The sequence below is a fragment of the Oryctolagus cuniculus genome, chromosome X (assembly GCF_051225735.1).
Source record: "Oryctolagus cuniculus isolate XC-2025 breed Fujian yellow rabbit chromosome X, ASM5122573v1, whole genome shotgun sequence".
NCBI classification, from domain to species: domain Eukaryota; kingdom Metazoa; phylum Chordata; class Mammalia; order Lagomorpha; family Leporidae; genus Oryctolagus; species Oryctolagus cuniculus.
In genome coordinates this window covers 127,934,556-127,946,637 of record NC_142888.1, presented here as the reverse complement: position 1 = coordinate 127,946,637, position 12,082 = coordinate 127,934,556, and the positions used below count along the sequence as shown (strand labels likewise).

The 12,082-nt window shown below is 49.3% G+C and overlaps 1 protein-coding gene and 1 long non-coding RNA gene across 3 annotated transcripts; one reads left to right on the top strand and one right to left on the bottom strand.

Moving 5' to 3' along the window:
* Nucleotides 1-870: 870 nt before the first annotated feature.
* Nucleotides 871-5,467, bottom strand: LOC149119751 (uncharacterized). The gene is made up of 5 exons (XR_016228252.1): nucleotides 5,327-5,467; nucleotides 4,512-4,598; nucleotides 2,781-2,846; nucleotides 2,054-2,158; nucleotides 871-1,216 (listed from the first exon to the last, which is right to left on the bottom strand). It is a non-coding gene; the product is annotated as an uncharacterized LOC149119751 (long non-coding RNA).
* Nucleotides 5,468-5,739: 272 nt separating this feature from the next.
* On the top strand, nucleotides 5,740-11,277 carry LOC127487102 (melanoma-associated antigen 8-like). Of its 2 annotated transcripts, none has more exons than XM_051831610.3 (2): nucleotides 5,740-5,844; nucleotides 9,661-11,277. In XM_051831610.3, the coding sequence occupies exon 2, from the start codon at nucleotides 9,723-9,725 to the stop codon at nucleotides 10,830-10,832; it is 1,110 nt and encodes a 369-aa protein (XP_051687570.3). In that variant the 5' UTR covers nucleotides 5,740-5,844; nucleotides 9,661-9,722; the 3' UTR covers nucleotides 10,833-11,277. The 2 variants fall into 2 exon arrangements, with proteins under 2 accessions (XP_051687570.3, XP_051687569.3); XM_051831609.3 differs by lacking the exon at nucleotides 5,740-5,844 and adding an exon at nucleotides 5,925-6,058.
* Nucleotides 11,278-12,082: the final 805 nt, after the last annotated feature.

Here is a 12,082-nt window from a genome sequence, read left to right as displayed (position 1 = left end):
TTTGGATTCCAAACACAGCTTTTCCAAAATATGCATTTTTATGGAATTTGTGAAGTCCTCTCATACCTGTGTATTGCCAACTAAGTACATGGCTGGAAGAGTGGTGTGAGCCAGAATTCTCACTGCTGAAGGGCACAATAGTAAATAAACACCGGCAATTCACCACAGCCTTCTTGTGGTAATGAATTAGTGCTGAAAATTTCAAGAAAACTGTGGTAATCCTGGAACACTAAAAGAAAACTGGGGATGAATATCGCCCTGACAGTTTTGATAAAGGGTTCATGTTACTGCAGAATTTTAATGATAAGGAAAACTGAGTATGAGACATAAAGAAATTCTCTGAAATTATATTGCTCTTTTTCTGTAAATTTCACGTTATAAAAAATGTCGGGTATTGTGGTGCAGTAGGTTAAGCTGCCCATGGGATGCCTTCATCCCATAGCACAGCCCCTTGTTCAAGCCCTAGCTGATCCATATCCCATCCAGCTTCCTGCTAATGCAGTCCTGCAGCAGCAGATGATGGCTTAAGTGGTTGATTCCCTACTACCCACAAGGGACACCCAGATGGATTTCCAGTCTTCTCAGCTCTGGCTCTAGTGGGTATATCGGGAGTAAACCAGCATAGAGGGAAACTCTCTGTCTCTCTCTGTCTCTCTACACTCTCTCTCTCTCTCTCTCTCTCTCTCTCTCCACACACACACACACACACAAACACACACCCCTCTACCTCTACCTCTACCTCTACCTCTACCTTCTCACTTCCTATCTCCCTCATGGCCCTCTGTCCCTCTCTTTATCCCTTACAAATACCAAGGAAACAAAGCTTTAAAAAAGATAAACATGCTGTTATCATTATATCCAGCAGACATACTCCCAGATTTTATTTAAGATAATTGAAAATATGGGCTCAAACATGCAAAAGAATGTACAAGATTGTGTATAGTAGATGATTCAAAATTGCCAAACTCTACCTCATTCAGGAGGTGCACAGGTAAGTAAATCATAGAACATCTGAAAAAAATGCATATTTAAAGTGCATGCCACCTTCCAAAGCTCTGCATCACACAGGTATGGAGTCCACTTCTTCCAAATGGTCCAAGAAACCTCATCAGCATCTGATATCAGTCTTTCAAAGCACACAAAATGACAGGCAACTCTTCCACTCATTCTCCCATGGAAGCTCTCCTGGATTCTGAGACCAAATGAGATCCACTCCCTGTGAAAAGAACATTTGGGCCAACTTCATCTGTATAGCAGCAAATACCCTCAATAAATTAATAGCATATTTAACATACCAGCCTGCATCCAAGAAATCAAAGTATTCTTTAACCTCAGAAAAAATTTCTTATTAAATCTCTCCATTTAAGCAAAAACGTGTGGCATGTCTATGCATGCAGAAAAAGCCTCCGAAAGAAATTCAACCTAAATATTTTAGCAAACTAAAATGAAATGGGACCATGCAGGGACAGGCATTTATCACAGCAGTTAGGATGCCTACCCGGTGCCACTTGTCTTATTTCATATTGCTTGGATTTAAAACACAGTTATGGCTCCTAACTCCAACTTCCTGCTAATGCAGACACTGGCAGGCAAAAGCGATGGCTCAAATCACTGAATTCCTGCCACTCATCTGGGAGACTTAAGTTTCCAGACCCTGGGCCCTGACTCTTGCAGGAATTTGGGAAACCAACCAGAAGGTGGGAGCTCTCTGTCTCCTTATCTGTCTCTCAAATATATATGAAGAAAAATTGAATTTTCTTTCCTTAAAATTGAAGCAAACATGGTTGAATATTAGATATCGCATGCATTCTCATTCAAGTCAGGGACAAGTTATTGTTGTACGCACTCACCACAAAGATCCACGCCTGAAATATAACCCAGAGTCAGAACTGTGGCAAGTATAAAGAAGAGATGTGAATATTGATAAGACAATAGTGGGGTATGCATTTAGTGCAGTAGTTTAGCTGCTGCATGATGGCAACATCCCATATCTGAGTGCCCGGTTCGAATACTTACCATTTTGCTTCCAATCCAGGTTTCTGCTAATACATACCCTGGTACTCAGTAAATGAAGGCTCAAGTTCCAGCATCTCTTTCACCCACGTGGGAGGCCCAAATTGAATTTCAAGTCCGTAGCTTTGGCCTGGAGCTATTCCATCTGTTGAAAATATTTGGAGAGTGAATCAGCTGATGGAAGATAAATATTGCTCTCTTTGCTTATATTTCTGCATTTCAAATAAAATGAAAACAACTGAAAAATGAAAAAAATTCAATAGTATTATTGGCAAGAAAGCAATACATAGAATATACAAATGACAAGAAGACAACATAATTAAGCTCAAAATAGCAAAATCAAGAGCCTTGCCCAGGAGAAGCACCTGGCTCCTGGCTTCGGATCAGCGCGATGCACCAGCCGCAGCGGCCATTGGAGGGTGAACCAATGGCAAAAGGAAGACCTTTCTCTCTGTCTCTCTCTCTCTCTCACCGTCTACTCTGCCTGTCAAAAAAAAAAAAAAAAAAGAGCCTTGCTACCCAAAAGCAACTTAGAGCTGAAAATAGAAAAGCTACCACTCTGAACTGCAATAAAATCCAAATTTAAATTAACAAGCAGCCTAACAAAAAATATCCAAGTTCACTACGGAGGCACGTGTATGAGTTTCCTGATAGATTCATGGAAAAAGCAAAAAGAAATGGAGGATAACACCATATTCTTAGTTGAGGAAGAGAACATTACAAAGATGCCAGTTGTCTCAAAATTCCTCATAGATTTAACACCTCACCTGTAGTGGCCAAAGTGAGAGTGAAGTTAAGGCTGTTTCCTCTCATGTCAAGTCAATACTGGACAACTGCAGAGGAAAAGAAAGGGAAAGAGAAATGGGAAAGAAAGAATATCAGCAGGAAAATCTAAACAAGAAACATGAGAAACCATTGTGGGAGAATGAAGCATGTAGGATTGGAACTGCTCCTGGAATTTGGGGAGTGGGGTTAAGAAGGGAAGGTTGGGAGGGTCTGTGGCCTGCACAGATGACAGATGGCAGGATGGCTAGGAGGGTAGTTTTAAATTTGGCCCCACGGGGCCGGCACCGTGGCTCACTTGGCTAATCCTCCGCCTGCGGCGCCGGCATCCCATACGGGCACCGGGTTCTAGTCCCAGTTGCTCCTCTTCCAGTCCAGCTCTCTGCTGTGGCCCGGGAGGGCAGTGGAGGATGGCCCAAGTGCTCAGGCCCCTGCACCATGTTTAGGTGAAGGATTCTTAAAAATGGCACAGATAATATGGTTCATAAAAGAAATTTATAAATTCAGACTCCCTCAAAATTAAGATGAAATAAACAAAAAGGCTAGACAAGCTGGGAGAAAATATTTGCAAATTATGTATCAATGCATTGACTTGTATTCCAAACATATAAAGAACACTTAAAAACCTCAAAATAGGCCGGTGCTGTGGTTCACTTGGTTAGTCCTCCGCCTGTGGCACCGGCATCCCATATGGGCACCGGGTTCTAGTCCCAGTTGCTCCTCTTCCAGTCCAGCTCTCTGCTGTGGCCTGGGAGGGCAGTGGAGGATGGCCCAAGTGCTCAGGCCCCTGCACCTGCATGGGAGACCAGGAAGAAGCACCTGGCTCCTGGCTTCGGATCGGCTCAGCACCGGCTGTGGCAGCCATTTGGGGGGTGAACCAACGGAAGGAAGACCTTTCTCTCTGTCTCTCTCTGTCTCTCTCTCTCTCTGTCTCTCTCACTGTCTATAATTCTACCTGCCAAATAAATAAAAAAATTTGGCCCCACTTCATTGCACAACCTTAGCACTTCATACCACAGGTTCCTGTAGGCCTGGGTTAGTGACAGGGTAGCAGGGCAATTGACTTGGCTGGCAGGATGTGGCTCGAGTCTGTGCCAATTGCTAACCATGATCATTAGTGAGCGCTGGCCTTTCCAAAACATTGTTTTTAATTCTGAACAAAAATCATTTACATTTATGGGCTATACAGTTCTACAATTTCAGCACATGCATACAATGTATGCTAGTTAAAATCTGAAATCAATATTGTCTTTTTAATTTTTTTTTCATTTATTTTCATCTATTAAAAATGCAAGACTGAGACACAGAAACAGAGTCTCCCATGTTCTGGTTCACTCCCCAAATATTCACAGCAGCCCAGGCCATGCCAGACTGAAATCTGGAAGCTTTGATCTTGACCTGAATCACTCAACTTGGTGGCAGGGGCCCAAGCACTTGAGCTATCATCTGCTGCTGCCTCCAAAGAGGCATTATCACGAAGATGGAATGGGAGCGGGGTAGCCAGGGCACCCAAAAGGACTCTGATTGGGATGCGGGCATCACAAGTGGTGGTTCCACACACTGCATCAAAAGCCCACCTCAACAGTTCCTCTTCTTTAATGTTACTCGATGATCAGCAGCTTGGAGCGTCATCCTTCTACTGGTTCATACACTATGCACTAGATGATTGTGAACTATAGTCTCCCCCACTATGCTCTGTAACACTAGGAACTTACTTCACCTGTTGAACTCTGATCTGGTATGCAGTGTCTGGAGTTGGTCTTAATCACCATCTGAGACTGCCTCTGTTGAGGAGCACTGGACTGTTAGAAAAAATTATTTTAATAGACTAAAATGAATACACCAGAAACAGGATAATGAGTAGAAGTGTGAATCATGAATAGTACCAGTGGATTTCTTTAATAAATGTGCAAATACTCAGACTAGATGCGTGTATAAAATACATATGCATATAAACGCATACACATTGCAAAGGCATCATATATACATATATTCATGCAACTATGCATTGAGGAATATAAACAAATATAAGTACAATCCCCATATACACTTAACGCATGTAACTTAAGCATATCCTTGGTCGAGAGGTAAAAAGTATTTCTTACTATGAATGAGCAGTAAGATATAAAAATCCCGGCACTGCACTATGAAAAGTTAGATGACATCAAAACAGCACCACTTAACCAAATCAGTTGCTATGGCTCAGTCTCTTCAGCATAAAAGAAATCTGAGAATGCAAGGTTCCCAAAGATTCCCTCTCGCTGCTGAAAGCACCCATGGGAGATGATCGTCCCCAGCAGTGACCATGGTCATTGGTGCTGCAGCAACTCACCAGGCAAACCTGTCTGGGACCACAGCCATTGCCTGCACACATTGATACTGGACAGGAAGCCACAGGTGGTAAAAAGCGGGCATCCTGGGCTAGCCATTTAGTTAAGGTGGCAGATGTAAGACGTGGGTCTGAGTGGATAGAGATCGAGGCGGGCAATACCCCAGAACAGATAAAAACCGACGAGATTCAGGCCACCACCTGTTCTGAGACCGCGGAAAGCCCGTCCAGCCGTGGGAGCCTCCAGAACTCCTCTCCGTGGACGACCTCATCAGGGGATTCAGGCAGTCTGAGTCCTGGTCTCAGGGGACCATATATTGGCAGAAGGTGCAGATTCAGGCTCTGCCAGGCACCAGGGTAAGGACCCTGTGGCAAAGATAAGTGGCCTTTCAAATGCAGGCAAGGTTGTCAGCTGGCCCAGCTATCCCAACTTCCATGTCCGCGGATTCTGGGACTCGGGCCCTTAGTTGGTGGGGCGCAGACACAAGTCTGCAGGCGGCAAGGACTCAGGTTTTGCCAGGCCAGAAGTGGAGGACCCCGAGAGAAGACAGGGTGTGCAGAAGGAATTCTGTTCTTCCCCTTCGTCTGCCCTGGGAAATCCGGGCACAGTGGCCGGATGTGACGCACACTCATTTCCGCTTTCAGAACAAGCGTTTACCTCAGAGTGGTGGACCGCCTCCCTGTCGGGCAAAAGAACGCCCAGGCTGTTAGCAGTTAAGGTGAGACGCTGAGCGGAGGACTGAGGAAACCCCCACCCCACATGGAGGGCCCCAGAGAATCCGGGTCTGGCCCAGCTGTCCTCGCTGAAACACCCCGGACCCACTTCTCCCTTGGTGTCCCCGCCCCCTGTCGCATCCGGGACTCTGGGAGTCAGAGCCTCGGCCGGGCACGGTAGACTGAGGTCGGCAGAGTCAATCCCTGCCTGATTCCGAGGTGAGGAGGCAGGGAGCGGTGGATTTGGGGGACCCGCTTACCCCAATAGAGGGACCCACTGAGTCAATCTGTAGCTGTCCACGCGGGGAAGCCCCACACGGGGAGGCCTAATTGCCCCCCCCCCCCCCCGCGCGCGCGCGCCCACTTAGCCTCTGGGGCGGAGAGATGTGAGGGCTGTGGTGTGAGAAGCGGCTCTGGGGATGGCCTTGGAGGGCATTGGGTTAAGCCGCTTCCTGCAAAGGCAGCATTGGAGTCCTGGCGGCTCTGCTTCCAGTCCAACTCCTGTGAATGGGCCTGGGAAGGCTGAGGAAGATGGCCCGTGTACCCGGATCCCTGCCACCCCCGTAGGAGACCCAGGCTCCTGGCTTGACCTGACCCGGGCTGGCCATGGCAGCTATTTGTGGGGTACACCAGTGGAAGGAACAGCTCTTTCTTGCTCTGTTGGTCTCTCTCCTTTTCTGGAGCTCTGCCTATCCAATAAATCAGAAAGTCTCATAGATCTTTAAAAAAACAAACAAACAAGGCCCCTGTTCTGTCAGGCTTCAAGGAGAGGCGACAGGAAGATGTAGGGAACATGGAGCGCTTAGTCTGCAGAAGAAGGGGGCTCTGCAGAAGCATATCCCTGAATTAAATCTGCAGCTGGCCCCTTGTAGGGTGGTAGATGAGTCTGTGTTTCGAACCAGGACCTCTGGACTTTCGGGAGCTTGGAGGCCTGGCAGATGGAGAACATCAGAGCCTCAGGTGAACAGAGGCTTTGGCGCAGTCCCTGGCAGGTGTAACGGTGGGACCATAAGGAAGATGCAGGGGACCTAGACCTGCAAGACGGAGGGACTATAGACCCACCACTTCTGTAAGGCAAGCTGGTCCCCTAGATGGTGCCCCTCCTGATTTTAATGTGCAGGTCAGAAGGTAGCAGCTTGCTAGTAGAAGCAAGGCCTTAGGTGAGCAGACTACAGGACTCAGGGCCTGCAGGGAGTCAAGGTGAGCACTGAGAGAGCCAGCAAGCCGGGATCAAAAATATCCAACCCAGCACCGCTGTGAGGTTTTTGAAGTGCCATGAATTCCTTCTGGAGAATGGGAGTGGTCCACAAGGTTTGATCCCTGGACACCACCAGGAGTCAAGAGGAGGAAGCAGTAGGAAGTCAGAGGGATGGTAGACCACAGACAGAAAGGGAACTTTGGCCCCCGGTTTTGGCCGTGGTAAGCCCCGGCCTTGGTGGCCATATCCTACGCACCTCTCCTCCAGCTTCCCGGGCATCAGGTGGGAATAGGTCTGAGGGGAGGCATTAGTCAGCACAGAGAGCCACAGCTCGCCAGCCGAGGGAGGAGTGCACTACTCTCAGGAGTCTAATTGAAGAATGTAGGGAAAGCATGAAAGTACATGCAAACTCCTTAGAAGCAGAGAACTCACAGAGCCTGTCTTCCTTAATGCTCCATCTGGGAAGTCACTAGGCGGGGTGAGTGTACTTGGGATGCTGTCCCTTCTGCCATGTGCTGGGGGATAGGAGGTTTCAGTGTGGGGGGGTCTAGGTCTGCGTCAGCAGAGGGAGCCACATACGGTGGTAAGCAGAGGGTGAAGTCCCAGTGACGACCAGGCCTCGGGGTATAGCCCATTTACGGGACCTGAAGGTACCGCAGCCCAGAGAGAAGGGCCCCCACAGAGTCTGGATATCTTGGTTCCTGGCTCTGAAGGGAGCAGGTCGGAAGGATAGCTCCCGGTGTGTTCACTCATACAGGTAGAGGCACTTGGGGCCAGGTCAGGGCGTTGATCTGTAGGGAGACTGTGGTATATATTCATGATGAAATACTACTAGCCAGAAAAAAGAATGAAATCCTATCTTTTGAAACACATCGGCTGCAATTGAAACCGTTGTTCTCTTTTTGTAAGATTTATTTATTTATTTGAAGGTAGAGTTACAGAAAGGCAGAGAGAGAGAGAGAGAGAGAGAGAGAGAGGGAGGGAGGGAGGGAGGGAGGGAGGGAGAGAGAAAGGTCTTTCCTCTGTCGGTTCATTCCCCAGATGGCCACAATGGTCGGAGCTGTGCCTATCCAAAGCCAGGAGCTTCTTTCGGGTCTCCTATGCAGGTACAGGGGCCCAAAGACTTGGGCCATCTTCTACTGCTTTCCCAGGCCATAGCAGAGCTGGATCGGAAGTGGAGCAGCTGGGACTTGAACCGGCGCCCATATGGGCAGCTGGCACTGCAGGCAGCGCCTTTACCCGCTACGCCACAGTGCCAGCCCCGAAACCATTATTCTCAGTGAGATAAGCTTGTCCCAAAGACACAAATAACAAATATTGTCCCTGTTTTCTGGCAACTAAAGTCGGAGTACAAAACATGAAACGTTTGTTGGATGAACTGACATGTCCAGGTTTGAATATTGTTTATAGTCCTTGTCTATACTCCTGAGGGACAGTGGTTTTTCTGCTTTCTGCTTGTTAAATTCTGTATTTAGTGGAGGCTTAAGCTTGTGATTATAAAGCAAAGTGCAAGTATACCATTGCAAAAATTAAAAGAAGAATAAGAAAGGAAGGAGGAGGGAGGGTGGGGGCAAGGGAGGGTGTGAGGGACAGAGGGTAAGGAGAAAATGTCATTATGTTCTTAATACTGTATTTATGAAATACTTGGAACGGGCTCTCTTAATATAAATTAAAAATTGGAAATAAATAAATAGTGAGGGTGTAAATGAGCACAAAGGGGACCATCCACACAACACATGGGAACCTGATGACTCTGGCCCATCCTCCAGTGAGGTCCAGGGGCCTAGGGAGGAAGCTTTAGGGTCCCCTCCATTCCACTAACAGAGCACCAGGAGCTGGCAGTGAGCAGCTTGACTTTTTTTTTTTTTTTTTTTTTTTTTTTTTTTTTTTTATTTTTGACAGGCAGAGTGGACAGTGAGAGAGAGAGACAGAGAGAGAAAGGTCTTCCTTTGCCGTTGGTTCACCCTCCAATGGCCGCCGCTGCAGCCGGCGCACCGCGCTGATCCGATGGCAGGAGCCAGGATCCAGGTGCTTTTCCTGGTCTCCCATGGGGTGCAGGGCCCAAGCACCTGGGCCATCCTCCACTGCACTCCCTGGCCATAGCAGAGAGCTGGCCTGGAAGAGGGGCAACTGGGACAGAATCCAGCGCCCCAACCGGGTCTAGAACCCGGTGTGCCGGCGCCGCAAGGTGGAGGATTAGCCTATTGAGCCACGGCGCCGGCTTAGCAGCTTGACTTTAAGCAGGGCCGTCAGGTCACAGAACACACAAGGCCCAGGCAGTGCCAAGAATCAAGGTAAGGCACAGTCTCTGAATGTGAACTAAGGGCCCCATCCATCCCAAGGTGGGAGGGACCCCACGGGTGGCTGCTGGCGCTGCCAACACTGCTGTCATCGCTGGAGCCTTGCACAGTGCTGGCCAGATGGCTGCACCCTGGGAAGCCTTAGCTGGCAATTCCCCTGGCTCCTTCCTTGCACTTCTCAGGGGACAGTCGCAACAGCAGGAGAGGTGCCCTGTGAGGCCCTCTTTCAGCTCCCCGAGAGAAGGCCTGTACGTGGGCCTGTGACACAGTCCCCAGTGCTGGGATTCTCAGCTGGAGTCACTCACGCGCTCTCTCTCCCCCAGGCCTGAGGGTTCCCGGTCACCAGCTACTGGCTACCCTCCTGCCAGCTGTCCCGTGGAAAGTCATGATGCCTCACGGTCAGGAGAGCCAGCGCTGCAAAAGTGAGGGAGGCCTTCAGGCTCCAGGAGAAGCTGCTTGGTTGTCCAAGGTTGGGGAAGAGGAGGCCACTGCTGCTGGCTCCTGCCCCTCCTCTGATCTGATACCAGGTACCCCCCAGGGGGAGCCTGGGGCTGCGGTCCCGCGTCCTCCCAAGAGTCCTCAGCCAGCCTCCTCAACCACCAGCAGTTCATCTTCGGGATGCAGCCAATCCGATGACAGCCCCAGCAGCCAGGAGGAAGAGGGCCCAGCCCCCTGGCAGTGCCTGGAAGATGCAGAGTTCTTGCTCCAAGATGCGCTGGATGAGAAGATGGCCAAGTTGGTGAAGCTCCTGCTTCTCAAGTATCTCAGGAAAGAGCTGATCTCCGTGGAGGAAATGCTGAGTTGTGTCACCATATATTACGAAGACTACTTCCCTGGGATCTTCTGCAAAGCCTTTGAGTGCATCCATCTGATCTTTGGCATTGAGATGAAGCAAGCAGACCTCACTGGCCATTTGTATGGGCTCGTCCCTGCACTAGGCCTCACCTGCCATGATGTGCTGGGGGGCGACCAGACCATGCCCAAGACTGGGCTCTTGATATCCATCCTGGGCTTGGTGTTCATCGGGGGCAGGTGTGTCCCCGAGCTACAGATATGGGAAGCTCTGAGTGTGATGGGGCTGTATGCTGGGAGTGAGCACTGCATCTTTGGGGAGCCCAGGAAGCTCATCACCGAAGAATGGGTGCAGGCAGGGTACCTGGAGTACCGGCAGGTGCCCCAGAGCGATCCCGCTCGCTTCGAGTTTCTGTGGGGTCCAAGGGCCCACGCTGAAACCAGCGAGATGAGAGTCCTGCAGTATTTGGCCAGGTTCAATAGGAATGACCCCAGATTCCACCCATCCGTGAATCAAGGGGCTGTGGGAGATGAGAAAGAGAGTGTCCAGGCCGCAGATGCAGGCGGGGCCGTAGAGAGTGAGAGTCGCAGGGTAGAGCCAGAGCCAGGGCCAGGGCCAGGGCCAGTGTCTCGCGCTGCCCCCTGTGAAAGTGGGCCTGTTCGTTACTCTCACTGCGAAGACAGCAATGAGAGTTCTGACTAGCAGAATGCCAGAGTGCCCTTTTCAAGCATGGGCTATCATGGCTTTGTCCTACTTCTGTGCGGGTTACTTGGAAAGTACTCTCACCCCCACCCCCCCACCGTTTCATATATCAAGATGTTATTTCTAGAGGCCGACGCTGTGGCGTAGCGGGTAAAGCTGCCACCTGCAGTGTCGGCATCCCATATGGGTGCCGGTTTGAGTCCCAGCTGCTCTACTTGCAACCCCAGTCTCTGCTATGGCCTGGGAAAGCAGTAGAAGATGGCCCGAGTCCTTGGGCCTTTGCACCCACCTGGGAGACCTAGAAGAATCTCCAGGCTCCTGGCTTCGGATCTGCCCAACTCCAGCTGTTGCAGCCATTTGGAGAGTGAACCTGTGTATGGAAGTTTCTCTCTCTCTCTCCTCTCTCTCTCTCTCTCTCTTCCTACCTCCTTCCCTCCCTCTCAACTCTCTTTTCCACTGCCTCTCTGTAACTTTGCCTTTCAAATAAAGAAATAAATTAGTCTTTGAAATATGTTATTTCTATTAATATGTTATTTCTATTATTTCTATTAACCAGACATTAAGAGCTTCTGCATTGATGTAAATGCAGGTCCATATTCACACACTGATTGCTCAACACAGAGATTAGGAATAAGAGTTTTCCTTGTTGCACATCTCTCTTTGTGCTTGGTAGCTAAGCTATCCTAGCAGTGGGACAGGTATTTCCTTGATATGTGAATGAATTTAGCAGTACAATACGTGAATACCAGAGAAATGTTGTATTCATTCTTTCCTCCAAGTATCACATTCTGGTTGTCCTGTAAAGTTACCCCCCTCCCCTCCCCACCACACACACATACAGAGAGAAAGGGAGAGGGAGAGAGAGGGAGAGGGAGAGAGGGGGGCTTCTTCTAGGCTTACTTAAAAATGTAAAATAATAAGGCAATAAGTTCCTGTAATCACTGGCTCATTTGTTCCTTCCACATCCACTGAGCATCTGCTCAGTGGAGGCCCTGTGCTAGGAGTGGAGATGCTGGGGCAGGCCACAGCCCCCTTACCAGAGAAGCGTAGAATCCAGGAGCTGCCATCATAGGCAGAAGGTGGAGAAATGTCCTGTGAGACAGAACCAGCCAAAGGTGGAGAAATGTCCTGTGAGACAGAACCAGCCAAGAGTGGTGAGCAGCTGAGTTTCTGGGAAGGACAGACGATTGTAAATTCCACGAGTTGTGGTCTTAGGGAAACTGCATTTCCTTGTGTGGGAGTTCCCTGTG